The sequence below is a fragment of the Aulonocara sp. 'chitande type north' Nkhata Bay genome, linkage group LG8 (genome assembly GCF_057382095.1).
Source record: "Aulonocara sp. 'chitande type north' Nkhata Bay isolate Kocher_YH1m ecotype deep benthic linkage group LG8, A_spYH_male_GT1.1, whole genome shotgun sequence".
In the NCBI taxonomy this organism is placed as follows: Eukaryota; Metazoa; Chordata; class Actinopteri; order Cichliformes; family Cichlidae; genus Aulonocara; species Aulonocara sp. 'chitande type north' Nkhata Bay.
The window spans coordinates 27,502,085-27,515,499 of record NC_141351.1 but is presented as its reverse complement, the minus strand read 5'-3'; the positions used below and the strand labels follow the sequence as shown (position 1 = coordinate 27,515,499).

The 13,415-nt window shown below is 48.8% G+C and overlaps 1 protein-coding gene across 1 annotated transcript; it reads left to right on the top strand.

Moving 5' to 3' along the window:
* Positions 1-3,342: 3,342 nt before the first annotated feature.
* Positions 3,343-9,100, top strand: LOC147324173 (uncharacterized). Its single transcript, XM_086304910.1, has 2 exons — positions 3,343-4,453; positions 9,042-9,100. The coding sequence occupies exons 1-2, from the start codon at positions 3,625-3,627 to the stop codon at positions 9,098-9,100; spliced, it is 888 nt and encodes a 295-aa protein (XP_086161036.1). The 5' UTR covers positions 3,343-3,624.
* The last annotated feature ends 4,315 nt before the right edge of the window (positions 9,101-13,415 follow it).

Sequence of the window (13,415 nt, the reverse complement as noted above, 5' to 3'; positions counted from 1 at the left end):
GACGAGTTGAATCTGTTTTTCAATAGATTCGACACCACAGTGTCTGTTCCCACCCCCACAACCTCACCTGTAGTCAGCCTGGAATCCAGAGCCACACCACTGTTCCAGCCTCTCTCTTCACATGGCGCTGTTGCCTCCTGTGAGATTCCTGACACCCCTCCCCCACCCATCACCTTCACTCAATACCAGGTTGAGATGCAAATGAGGAGACTTCACTCAGGCAAGTCTGCTGGACCAGACGGAGTGAGTCCCCTCGTCCTCAAGACCTGTGCCCCCCAGCTGTGTGGAGTCTTTCATAAACTGTTTATGCTGAGTCTGCAGAGGGTCCCGGTGATGTGGAAGACACCATGCCTCGTCCCTGTACCAAAGACACCACGTCCCAGTGGCCCCCAGGATTACAGGCCCATCATGAAGACCCTGGAAAGGCTCATCCTGGACCAGCTGCGACCCATAGTAAGACCACATCTGGATCCCCTTCAGTTCGCTTATCAGCCTCGTCTAGGAACTGAGGACGCCATCATCTACCTGCTCAATCGTGTCTACACCCATCTGGACCAGCCGGCGAGCACTGTGAGGATCATGTTTTTTGACTTTTCCAGTGCTTTCAACACCATCAGGCCGACCCTCCTGGGTGATAAGTTAGCAGCGATGCAGGTGGATGCTTCTCTGGTGTCCTGGATTGTTGATTACCTGACAGGAAGACCACAATATGTACGTCTCCCACAGTGTGAGTCTGACAAGGTGATCAGCAACACAGGGGCACCGCAGGGGACTGTCCTCTCCCCCTTCCTCTTCACCCTCTACACCACAGACTTCAGCCACTGCACAGAGACCTGCCATCTTCAGAAGTTTTCTGATGAGTCTGCGGTGGTTGGATGCATCAGCAGGGATGATGAGACAGAGTACCGGGCTGTGGTCGACTCCTTTGTTACGTAGAATCATCTGCAGCTCAACATGGCAAAGACCAAGGAACTGATCGTGGACTTCAGGAAGACCAGGAAACACTTGACCCCTGTTTCAATCCAGGGGATCAGTGTTGACATTGTGGAGGACTATAAATACCTTGGAGTTCACATTGACAATAAACTGGACTGGGCTAAAATAGGGCTGGGCCATATTATACCGTTGACGGTAATACCGGTATAATGTTAGGCAACGATAGGAAAATGAAATATCGCGATAGAATGAGTAAAACGCGCATGCGCAGTGCCTTTGTTTTCATACGCACATGGCCGATTGTTGAGTGAAACAGATGAACCAGAATTGGTTTGTAAAAATGGTGCAACTTCAGTGATGTGGAACTGGTTTGGTGTTTGTCCGTCAGACACACGACAAAGCACATTTTTTTGCAGAACATGCAAGCGGCCGTCGTTATTGTCGGACTAAGATGCTCTTAAATCTGGAAGTAATCTGGGTCCTAAACTCCGTATGCTTCAGGTCAAACGAACACTGCAGCATCACTGAGAGTTAAAAACTGTCTAAATTCTTTCATCTTTAATAAAACGATCAGCATTGCTGCTTAACCAGGTGAAACTATGAAGTTTAACTTCCAGGCATCCATGAAAACAAAATTTATTACATTTAACTGAGTTAGAAGTTAGCAGGAAGCTAGCGGAAGTTAGCTCGCTAGTTATCTAAGCATGATATAGCATGTTCTGACACAGATTTCTGGAAAAATTCAAACGTACAGCTCTGCTATCAGTCCAACATAGATGAAGACAAGAAACTAAACAGCAGTGACGTTTGTAGGGTTACTGAAGTTGGGCTAGCTGGTATATAAAATTGTGCTGCCTGATCACTAGCGACACAGCTATGTTAGCATAACATAAACAGTGAAGCTGGAGGACAAACACTAACACTTTTCCACTTATAAAAGTTAACGTTAAAGTTCCTGATAGAGACAAATGCAATCACATGGCAGGATGCTGTAAACGGACCAAACTTCAGTCAGGAGAACAACTGAGATAATCCATCCACAATACGAGGTTAGTCATTAATATACTGCAACAACATGGGAATAGAGCAGCTGCCAGAGAATTCAACATTAATGAATCAATGGTACAGAAGTGGAGGAAGCAAGAAGAATGAGTTTAATAAAGTTTGATTTGTCTGACTGCTTTGTTTCACTTAATGTGCCTTATAATCCCGTGCACCTTATGGTCCGAAAAATGCGTACTGTATACTGCAGTTTAATGTTGCAAAGCACCTCTTTTTAACTTCAGTGGATATTATACATGGTTATGCTCAGGATATGTCAGCCCATTTCTACTGGAAATGCCTTTTGGTTAAACTTTCAGCAAGGAATTTGCATTTGCACTGTTACATTTTTATAAAGCTTTTAATGTACATAAAAACCAGCTTCTTGTTTAAGTGAAAATAAATGGAAGGTTGTCTTTTTGCGCTAGTAATGTTGTGGAGTTGTATTTTGTCTCGCATCAATTATATCGTCGGTTATATTGTTATCGCAAATTTTCAAATATATATCGTGATAAATATTTTTGGCCATATCGCCCTGCTCTAGGCTAAAAACACCACAGCACTTTACAGGAAGGGCCAGAGTCGTCTCTATTTTTTGAGGCGACTGAGGTCCTTCAACATATGCCAGAAAATGCTGAGGATTTTCTATGAGTCTGTTGTGGCCAGTGCGATCCTCTATGCTGTTGCATGCTGGGGGAGCAGGCTGAGGGTAGCAGATGCCAACAGACTTAATAAACTGATCCGTAAGGCCAGCAATGTTGTGGGGATGGAGCTGGACTCCCTCAAGGTGGTGTCGGAGAGGCGGATGCTGTCCAAGATAAAGACAATGTGGGATAACACCTCCCACCCACTCCATGACATGCTGGTCAGTCACAGGAGCACGTTCAGTGAGAGACTGAGATTACCGAAAAGCACCACTGAACGACACAGGAAATCTTTCCTGCCTGTGGCTCCCTGTACAACGCATCCACTTAACACACTGTTTACTGCTACAACTACACATGTTTCTTTTCCAGCTATTTATTTATGAGTGACTTATGTATGTATGTATTGTTTTTGTTTATTTTCTGCGCTTTTGGTCACTCAGACCACATCACTTTCTCCAGAGATCAACTGCTTAACATCAGGCAGTCGTCTCACTATAGTTCTTATCCATTTTTCACAAACCCGGAAAGTTTTTTGAAGATTTTAGTTGGAGGCGCAGCAGCTCTCTGTGGCTCCTGGAGAAGACGTAGACGGGGGAGTCGCGCTGGTGCGCTGGTGAAACTACGTCGGCGAGGATTCCGCACGGCACTCCCCTCCATTCACCTCGCGAATCTCCGCTCTCTTCCAAACAAAGTCAACGAATTACTGCTTCTAAACCGGACTAACAAGGACTTTGCACGCTCTGCTGCCCTCTGCTTCACTGAAACCTGGCTCAGTGAGCGAGTCCCAGACGCTGTCTTAAATCTGCCGGGCTTCCAACTTCACCGGGCGGACCGCGAAACAGAGCTCTCAGGGAAAACAAAGGGTGGTGGAGTCTGCTTCTACATTAATGAAGGTTGGTGTACTGACGTCACAGTGTTACAGAAACACTGCAGCCCACACTTGGAAAGTTTTTTCATCAACTGTAAATCTTTTTATTCACCGCGGGAGTTTTCTTCCTTCATGCTGGTCGGAGTTTACATCCCTCCACAGGCCAACGCGAACAACGCACTGTGCGAGCTGGCTGACCAGATTACTACCCTGGAGAGGAAATTCCCGGATTCCTTTACAATTATTCTTGGGGATTTTAACAGAGCAAACCTAAACTACGAACTCCCTAAATACAGACAGCATATAGACTGCCCCACCAGGGACAACATCATACTGGATCACTGCTACACCACTCTAAAAGATGCCTATCGCTCTGTGCCCCGGGCAGCTTTGGGACATTCTGATCACTGCATGGTCCATCTTATTCCAGTTTATAGGCAAAAACTCAAACGTGGCAAGCCTGTAGTCAAAACTGTGAAGAAGTGGACTAACGCAGCAAAGCAGGAACTGCAGGACTGTTTTGACTCCACTGATTGGACTGTTTTTGAAGCTGCATCTGAGAACCTAGCTGAGCTCACGGACACTGTGACATCATACATCAGTTTCTGTGAAGACGTGTGTGTGCCAACAAAGACCTTTTCCACATACAACAACAATAAACCATGGTTCACTCCTAAACTCCAACATCTTCGTAAGGCCAAGGAGGACGCCTACAGAAGTGGTGACAGGGTCCTGTACAAGCAAGCCAGGAACACACTGACCAAGGAGATCAAAGCAGCTAAAAGGATCTACTCCCAGAAGCTGGAAGAACGGCTCTCAGCCAACGACCCTGCGTCAGTGTGGAGGGGCCTGCAGGAAATCACCAGCTACAGACGCCCCCCACCCACTATTGAAGCAAACAAAGACCTGGCCAACGAGTTAAACACTTTCTATTGCAGGTTTGAGACGGACAGACTCCCATGCCCCACCCTCCCCTCCCCAGGGACATTGCTTCAGACATTGACCCCCAACACACCTTCCACCTCTCCCCCCTTCACCCTGCCCCTCCCCAATCAAGACTCAACGACCACCCCCACCCTCCCCAATCCAGACTCAACGACCACCACCACCCTCTCCAATCCAGACTCAACGACCACCACCACACCTCTCACCCCCCTTTCCTCCTCCCTGAAACTAAGAATACACACTCAGGATGTGAGCCGACTATTCCAGAAACAGAAGCCCAGGAAAGCCCCCGGACCAGATGGCGTCTCACCCTCCTGCCTCAAAACCTGTGCTGAACAGCTGGCTCCCATCTTTACTCGCATCTTCAACAGATCCCTGGAGCTGTGTGAAGTTCCCTCCTGCTTCAAATGCTCCACCATCATCCCTGTTCCCAAGAAACCCACCATCACAGGACTGAATGACTACAGACCTGTCGCCTTGACGTCTGTGGTCATGAAATCCTTCGAACGACTGGTGTTAGCCCATCTGAAAGACATTACAGGCCACCAGCTGGACCCTCTGCAGTTTGCCTACCGGGCAAACAGGTCGGTGGATGATGCAGTGAACATGGGGCTGCATTACATCCTGCAACACCTTGACCGCCCGGGAACTTATGCCAGGGTCCTGTTTGTGGACTTTAGTTTGGCTTTTAACACCATTGTGCCTGAACTTCTTTCCTCCAAACTCTCCCAGCTCAGCGTGTCACCAGCTACCTGTCAGTGGATCACCAGCTTCCTGACAGACAGAAAGCAACAAGTGAGGCTGGGGGAGATCACCTCTGAAACCCGGTCCCTCAGTATTGGTGCCCCTCAAGGATGTGTCCTCTCACCACTACTGTTCTCCCTCTACACTAACGACTGCACCTCCAAGAACTCGGCTGTCAAACTCCTAAAGTTTGCAGATGACACCACTGTCATTGGCCTCATTCAAGATGGTAATGAGTCTGCATACCGGCAGGAAGTTGAGCGGCTGGCACTCTGGTGCAGTCAGCACAATCTGGAGCCGAACACTCTTAAGACTGTAGAGATGACGGTGGACTTCAGGAGACCTCCCTCAACTCTGCTCCCCCTCACCATATCAGACAGCCCTGTGTCAACTGTGAAGACCTTCAAGTTCCTGGGTACAACCATCTCCCAGGACCTGAAGTGGGAGACCAACATCAACTCCATCCTCAAAAAGACCCAGCAGAGGATGTACTTCCTGAGACTACTGGGGAAGTACAGTCTTCCACAGGAGCTGCTGATCCAGTTCTACACTGCAGTCATTGAGTCTGTCCTGTGCTCCTCCATCACAGTCTGGTATGGAGCAGCCACTAAACAGGACAGGAGCAGACTGCAGCGGACTGTACGGGCAGCAGAAAGGATCATCAGCGCCCCCCTGCCCTCCATCCAGGATCTGTACCTCTCAAGTAACAGGAAACGGGCAGGGAAAATCATCGCAGACCCCTCACACCCTGCACACAGACTTTTTGATCTGCTGCCCTCTGGCAGACTGTACAGAAGCCTGCAGACCAGGACCACCCGACACAGGAACAGTTTCTTTCCCCTCGCCATCTCCCTTCTTAACAGTTGACCTGTCACACTGCTCCCACTGCCAGACTGCAACTGCACCTTATGTACATTTTGTAATATTCATTCCACCTCATTCATTTCTGTATTTTATGTATATAAGTTTAGATTAGTTATTTATAGTTGGTTTACACAGCTTTGTGTATGTATGTGTAATGTGTATATATAGACACGTGTGTGTGTGTGTGTGTGTGTGTGTGTGTGTGTGTGTGTGTGTGTGTGTGTGAGAGAGAGAGAGAGAGAGATTTACATTGCTGTGCTTGAGAGCCACCATCTACCGGAACCAAATTCCCTGTATGTGTCTGCACATATACTTGGCCAATAAACACGATTCTGATGTATGTATGTATGTATGTATGTATGTATGTATGTATGTATGTATGTATGTATGTATGTATGTATGTTGTACTATTCTTAGTTAGCGTATTGTCTGTCTTGTCTTAATGTTGGTTTATAATGGAGCACTGTAACAAAAAATAAATTTCCCCTAGGGATCAATAAAGTATTCTGATTCTGATAAAGGACATCTTCTCCAGTTATCGGTTACCATCACTGGAAATTTTCAGGCAAGTTTTTGGCTGAATTGTTATTGGCACCATGTGTCCCTGAAATCTCACAAGCAAGCTCTGACTCCTGGCTGTAGACATGGAATGCTGTTATTTAAGGTGGGAAATCAAAATTTGGGAAACAAAATAAACACACACACACACACACACACACACACACACACACACACACACACACACACACACACACGCAATGAAAAAAACAGCTTACATTCATGAACACGTGAAGATTTTCCAGCAAGGTTAAAGCAGCGAAACTTAACATACACCTGTTGTTAAATCCATCCATCCATCTTCATCCACTTTATCCGAGGCCGGGTCACGGGGGCAGCAGCCTAAGCAAAGAGGCCCAGCCACCTCCTCCAGCTTATCCGGGGAATACCAAGGCGTTCCCAGGCCAGCCGAGAGATATAATCTCTTCAGTGTGTCCTGGGTCTGCCCCGGGGCCTCCTCCCGGTGGGACATGCCTGGAACACCTCATCCAGGAGGCGCTCAGGGGGCATCCTTGTCAGATGCCCGAACCACCTCAGCTGGCTCCTTTCGATGTGGAGCAGCAGCTGCTCTACTCTGAGCCCCTCCCGGATGGTCGAACTTCTCACCCTATTTCACCCTTCGGAGGAAGCTCATTTCCGCTGCTTGGATCCACGATCTCGTTCTTTCGGTCACTACCCACAGCTCGTGGCCATAGGTGAGGGTAGGGACGTAGATCGACCGGTAAATTGAGAGCTTCGCTTTTACACTCAGCTCCCTCTTCACCACGACGGACCGGTGCAGCGTCCGCATTACTGCAGCTGCAGCCCCAATCCGTCTGTCGATCTCCGGCTCCCTTCTCCCATCACTCGCAAACAAGACCCCGAGATACTTGAACTCCTCCAATTGGGGCAGGAACTCATCCCCGACCCGGAGTGGGCACTCCACCCTTTTCCGGCTGAGAAAAGGAGGTGCTGATCCTCATTCCCGCTGCATCACACTCGGCTGCGAACCGTTCCAGTGCTGGAGGCCACCACCCGATGAAGCCAACAGAACCACATCATCCGCAAAAATCAGAGATGAGATTCTGAGGCCACCAAAGCGAAAGGCCTCCCCCACTTGGCTGCGCCTAGAAATCCTGTCCATAAAAATTATGAACAGAACCGGAGACAAAGGGCAGCCCTGGCGGAGCCCATCACCCACCGGGAACGAGTCCGACTTCGCAATGCGAACCAAGCTCTTGCAACGGTTGTATAGGGATCGAATGGCCCGTAGCAATGGGCCAGACACCCCATACTCCTGCAACACCTCCCACAGGACACCCCAAGGGACACGGTCGAATGCCTTCTCCAAGTCCACAAAACACATGTAGACTGGTTGGGCAAAGTCCCATGCACCCTCAAGTATCCTCGAGAGGATAAAGAGCTGGTCCAGTGTTCCGCGACCAGGACGAAAACCGCATGTTGTTAAATGATAAAGTTTATCCACTACTAACAAATAAACTCTCTGGGTTGCAGGACAACAACTTAACTTCAAAAAAAGGACACTGGTCTGACCAACCAGTGAAGACACGACAAATTTAGTGGTTAAAAGATTCAAATTGTGACATGTTTTCTGCTGATTGATTAATACAAGTGATTACTGAATGAAAGAAAATTCCTTTTTTGGGCTTTTAAACATGATCTTAAGAATTTTAACAGGTACATGTGTTGTCCTGTCAACTTGGTGGGTTATGAGTTGATTATATGGTGAGAAAAAACAAAAAAGGGGGAGAGAAGGCTGACACAGGGCCTGGCCCCGGTGTTTATCCCCTCTCTGAATAACACAGCCAATACAACATCATTTTCCTGTTCGTCTGTTTTTGTTTTGTTTTTTCTCTTTATGCTCAATTACAGGCTGCTTTGTCGGCCCTGAAAGCCGAGGCTGACCTTGACTCCTTCTCTCCCCTCTACCATCTTGGCTCTCCCCTCTACCACCTTTGATGTGACCCTGACCAAATGCTACAGCATTGAAAATGTCAACAGTGCTGCAGGAAAATGATCTCATGCAGCAGAGACGGAGAGCGTTAAATCCAAGGCCCGTTTCACTACACGGGGGAGATTTCCAGACAGCTTCAGCTGACAGAGCTGTGACAAGACGCCCATTAAGCCAAGCAAAAGAATGCTGACTTTAACAACTCTGCATTAAAACTGTGCAGGACAGTGACCAACACAGATGATTGAGCAGCAAAAAGGGTGTGCCAGAGACAGGAGGAGTAACTTAGGTCAGGAGACACCTCAGAATGGACAAAAGCACCGGAAGAAAATACGCTGAAGGCACAGGTGTTGGGGCTCGGCCAGGAGCTGACCTCTGAGAAGAGCTGGACAGCAGAGCTGCAGAAGGCCGTGGAGCAAAGCAAGGAAAACATCAATAAACTTCAATCTGACGTGTACGGAAAAGACTCTGAGGTTTCTGCCCTCAGTAAGAGCTCAAGGCATCAGAGCAGAAACTGAGCATGGCTCAGGAGGAGCTGGCTGCTAATCGAACCCATCAGGCAGGCTTGGAGTCCCAGATACAGGACTTGAAATCAGGCTGGAGCTTGCTGGAGCACGGACGAGAAGCTCCAACAGCAGGAGCAAGCCCTGAAGGAGCTACAGAAGCAAAAGGGTCAAGTTAAGGAGGAGCTGGACAAGGAGAAGATGCAGGACACTGGAGAAAAGGACTGCCTCAATTGGGGCCAAAAACCAGTATGGACAGAACTTTGAGCAGCAGCACCGATTGATGCAAACGGACTGAAATGGAGGAGGGCAGGACCCCAGGGCACGCTTCAGGCCGTGGTTTACCCAGAACACCAGAACAGGAAAGTGATGAACACACACACATACACACACACACACACACACACACACACACGCACGCACAAATCGAAATGCTGACTCAATTCACTGAGAAGTGATTCCATCAACAGGCTTTTCAGCATCTCTTTATTGACCAGTCAGGTCAAGGCTCGGCTCACAACAGTTTTTGTTTGCTACATGGATCGTTTTAGTTCAGCTTTCCTTTTGTTATATTTCTTTAAGAGTTCAAAATGTGTGGCTAAAGGGTGGCTAAAACATACCCTCTTAGATGAACCTTGGATAGATGTAGAACAAGCACTTTGCAATAATCTAGAGATCTCAGACCTACCATTTATCAGCTCAAACATCCAACGACATGAATGCTTTAAAAGCATCAACATCAGCTCTTCTCTGACAGGATGGTGGGAGTTTCTAAAATTGACAGCGTCTTCATTAATCCCATGCAAACGTACACCTATCTGGAACAACCCTGACATATTACAAAACAATAATATGATAAACTTTTCAGATTGGAGTGGTAAAGGAATCAAATACTTAGAACATATACTAGAAGGAACAGAATTTATTTCATTTGACAGACTAGTTACACAATATGGGATCAACAGGAAAAGATTTTTAGAATATCAACAAATTAAATCCATAGTAAAAAAGAAATTCAAACCGGGTCAAGTTGAACTACAAACACAACCAAGTGTGGTTCAATTTCTTACTCTTAAAACCCCCAAATTACTATCCAAAATATACAGAATGCTTTCTAAAACAGATGAATCAATATCACTTCCTATTGCAAAATGGGAAGCAGATTTATCAGTTAACTTAGACCTAAACTTCTGGTCTCAGATTTGCTTAAAAACCTTTCATCTAATTAGAAATCCCAGTCTTCAATTAATTCAATACAAAATATTACAGTGTGCACTATACAGGTCATCGGATGTTCAAGATGGGCTTCACGTCTACCAACAACTGCTCACACTGCCAAACCAATTCACCGGACAATTATATCCACGCTCTTTGGTTCTGTCCACCAGTTCAGAAGTTTTGGCGCGAGATATGTGAAGACTTATCAAAGTGTCTGAAATGTGACATTCCAACTTCCCCCTTAGTGTGTTTGTTGGGCAGATTAGATAATGTCACTTCAGAAAAGAATATAGCCCATATGGTCTTCACTGCTCTATGCATAGCCAAGAAAACAGTCCTCATGAACTGGAAAAATAAAAATAATCTTAATTCTAACCAATATAGAAATTATTTATTAGATTACATTAGTCTTGATACAGCCTCTGCCACCACATCAGATCAATTGCGCTGGGCTCCTTTGATCAGCTCCATCACCTAGTGGGGGTGTGGGGGGTCATAGTTTGGTCCCGCCTTCACTGTTGTGATTGGTGTGGGGGTAGGGACAGGCTTAGGGCGTCGGGGGGTTCCCCGGAGGCATCTTCCTTGGGGGGCTCAATCCGGGGTAGCGGTCATGTCCGGTTAGGGGCTCTGTTGGCTCTCAGGTGACTGTTTCCTTGTGGTTGCGTGCAGCGGGGCTAGGGGAGAGTCTGTGCTGACGGTCGTGGGTTACTGACCTGGTAGCCTGGCTGCCCCTGGGTGGGTCCGGGATGGGCGTGAGGTTCTGGGGGCGCTCCGTCTCTGGGCTGGGGCCCTTGCCGGGCCTCGGGGGCTTGGGTCCTCGTAGGTGTGTTGCCGGGATTGTGGGCGAGGTGGTGCATGGGGGCCCAGCCCTGGTGCAGGGTGCCGCCGGTGTGTCGAGCCACCTGGGGGGGCTCTTCAACTGGTGGGGGAGATTGACACATCTTGCAGGAGCTTTCCGCTCTTCAGGAACTCTCTCTGCAGGAGGGGGAGATACAGGAGAGGTGGAGGAAGATCTCAGCCTGGGCGTCTATTGTCTTATGTAGTCTGGAAGATGAGTGGATGGTGGGGTGGGTGCAGTTTTCTCTGTGGTGGGGTTGGGTGGACTGTCCCGGGCTCTGTGGGGCCGGGAGGCGCTGCTGCACTGGGCCCCGGTCTGGATGGGCCTGGGCCCCCTTTCCCTGGTGGGTCGCGGAGTATGGGGGTGCCTACTGGGGTCAGCGGGGGAGCTGGCCCCAGGGAGGGGTCACTTGCCCCTCCCTTCCTTCCCTCCCCATCTCCAGCTGCCTCCCTCTTCCCGCTGCACCACAACCACCCACACATGCAGGGCCTTGGAGTAGGGGTATGTCACCAGGGTGCAGAGGAGGCTACCCCCCCTCTGTCCCCTTCTGGCTGCCTCTGCCTCAATTTTATCTCACAACTTAGACATTCACATTACTCACACTCTCATTACACATACATATAGGATCTTGGGAGTGGGCACGATACACGGAATCCAAATTACCATCAGGGTGTACACCTCACCCCTGGCGTCGTTGCCCACCTCTCAATTTTAAATACACGTAGACATTGAGGGCTAGCAGGAGGGACTATGCGCTTACCTGCTGCTCTCTGGCAGGTAGCTCCATGCCCTCCTGGGTTTTAAATGCACCTTAGAACACACATGCATCAACACTACAATGAGCGGGTGGAGGGAGGTTTGGAGTCTTTTCTCACCCCCATTCTCTGCGGCCTGCTGGAGCGGGGGGGCTAGAAGGAGGAGTTGGCCGTCCGACTGCGGTCTGGAGTGTGGGGCCTCCCTGCTGCTGCGGAGTCGGGGCGGTCTGCCTCTCCCCACCGCAGGGAAAAGGGTAACACCACCTGGGCCTGGGTGCAGTTCCCCCCTCCAGGGGCAAGGGTACCTAGACCCGGTTCGTAGAGTACGCTTGGGGAGTGTGATTGTGTGTACAGCGTCTCTTTATGTCTGTCTCCACGTTGGTTGAGTGTGGAGTAAGTGCACATGAGAGCATGAGGGTGGGAATAGATGTTTGTGTCTGTGTGTGCCTGTATGTCTGTGTCTATATGTCAGGTTGGGTATCAGACGCCACCTCTCTGGGGACATCTCAGGCCGTCCAAGGTATGGAGACCTATCTCCCCCCACCACCACTTCCCCTGCCAGTGGCGGACTCCCTCAGGCATCGGTGCGTTGGTGGTTCTTTGTGTCTGGGGATGGGCGTCCAGGTACACACCGGCTCACTCCTTGGCGGCCGCGTATCGGGGCCTGGATCCTGGGGCTCGCTCGGGCCACTTCGGAGGTGGGGTGCCCCCGGCCTCTCGGCCTGGGGCTCGGTCACTCAGGCACAGCTGGCTGCCGGCGGAGCTCACGGGCGCGTCACTGCAACTCCCCCTGGCTTCTGCTCCGCGGCTGCTGAGTGAGCCCTCATCTGGGACTCTCCTCAGCTCTTACTGGGACAGTGGCACGGCTGCCCCTCTGTTGGTCTTCCTTGGTCTCTTGTGTTCTGGGGGCCTCTGGATGTCTGGAGTTTTGATCTCCTCCATACCTGCTTCATGCCCTGGAGGACGGGGCTGTGGCCCCCCCACACCCTCTAGCAGATCATTACATGAAGGAACCTTTTAAAAAAAAAAAAAAAACAAGCGCGTCCATGCTCACAGGTGTACACACGGGTGATCACACCCACAAACTACACCCTTTTTGGCTCCTACCTCAAAGCACACTGTGTTCTGTTGATCTTATGTGCTGCACAATAATGTTTAATATTTAGTATTTACTGTCATATTCCCATATATCATTGTGATGTTGTTTATTCTATTACTCTTGTTCTCTTCTGCTTGTTTTCTTTTTTCCTTTCTCAACAGGTGATCCAGGTGATCGATAGATGCATTTTTTTCTTCTTTTTCTGCCCAGTCTGTTGGTTTTTGTTTTTTTGCCCTTCTCCCTTGTCCCTCTTCTCAGCTGTTTCTCTTTCTTTCCCACAGTCAAGTCTGTCCCGTATTCAGCAAGTGAAAATAAAATAAACAATAAAAGGTGAATCAAATGGACCATTATAGCAAGGCTGGGATGGTCAATTTGGTAAAGTAAATCCGTTGGGCATCTTTCTTTGCCTTTAGACAATAATTCTGATGGCAAAAGAGCCAAACGGGAC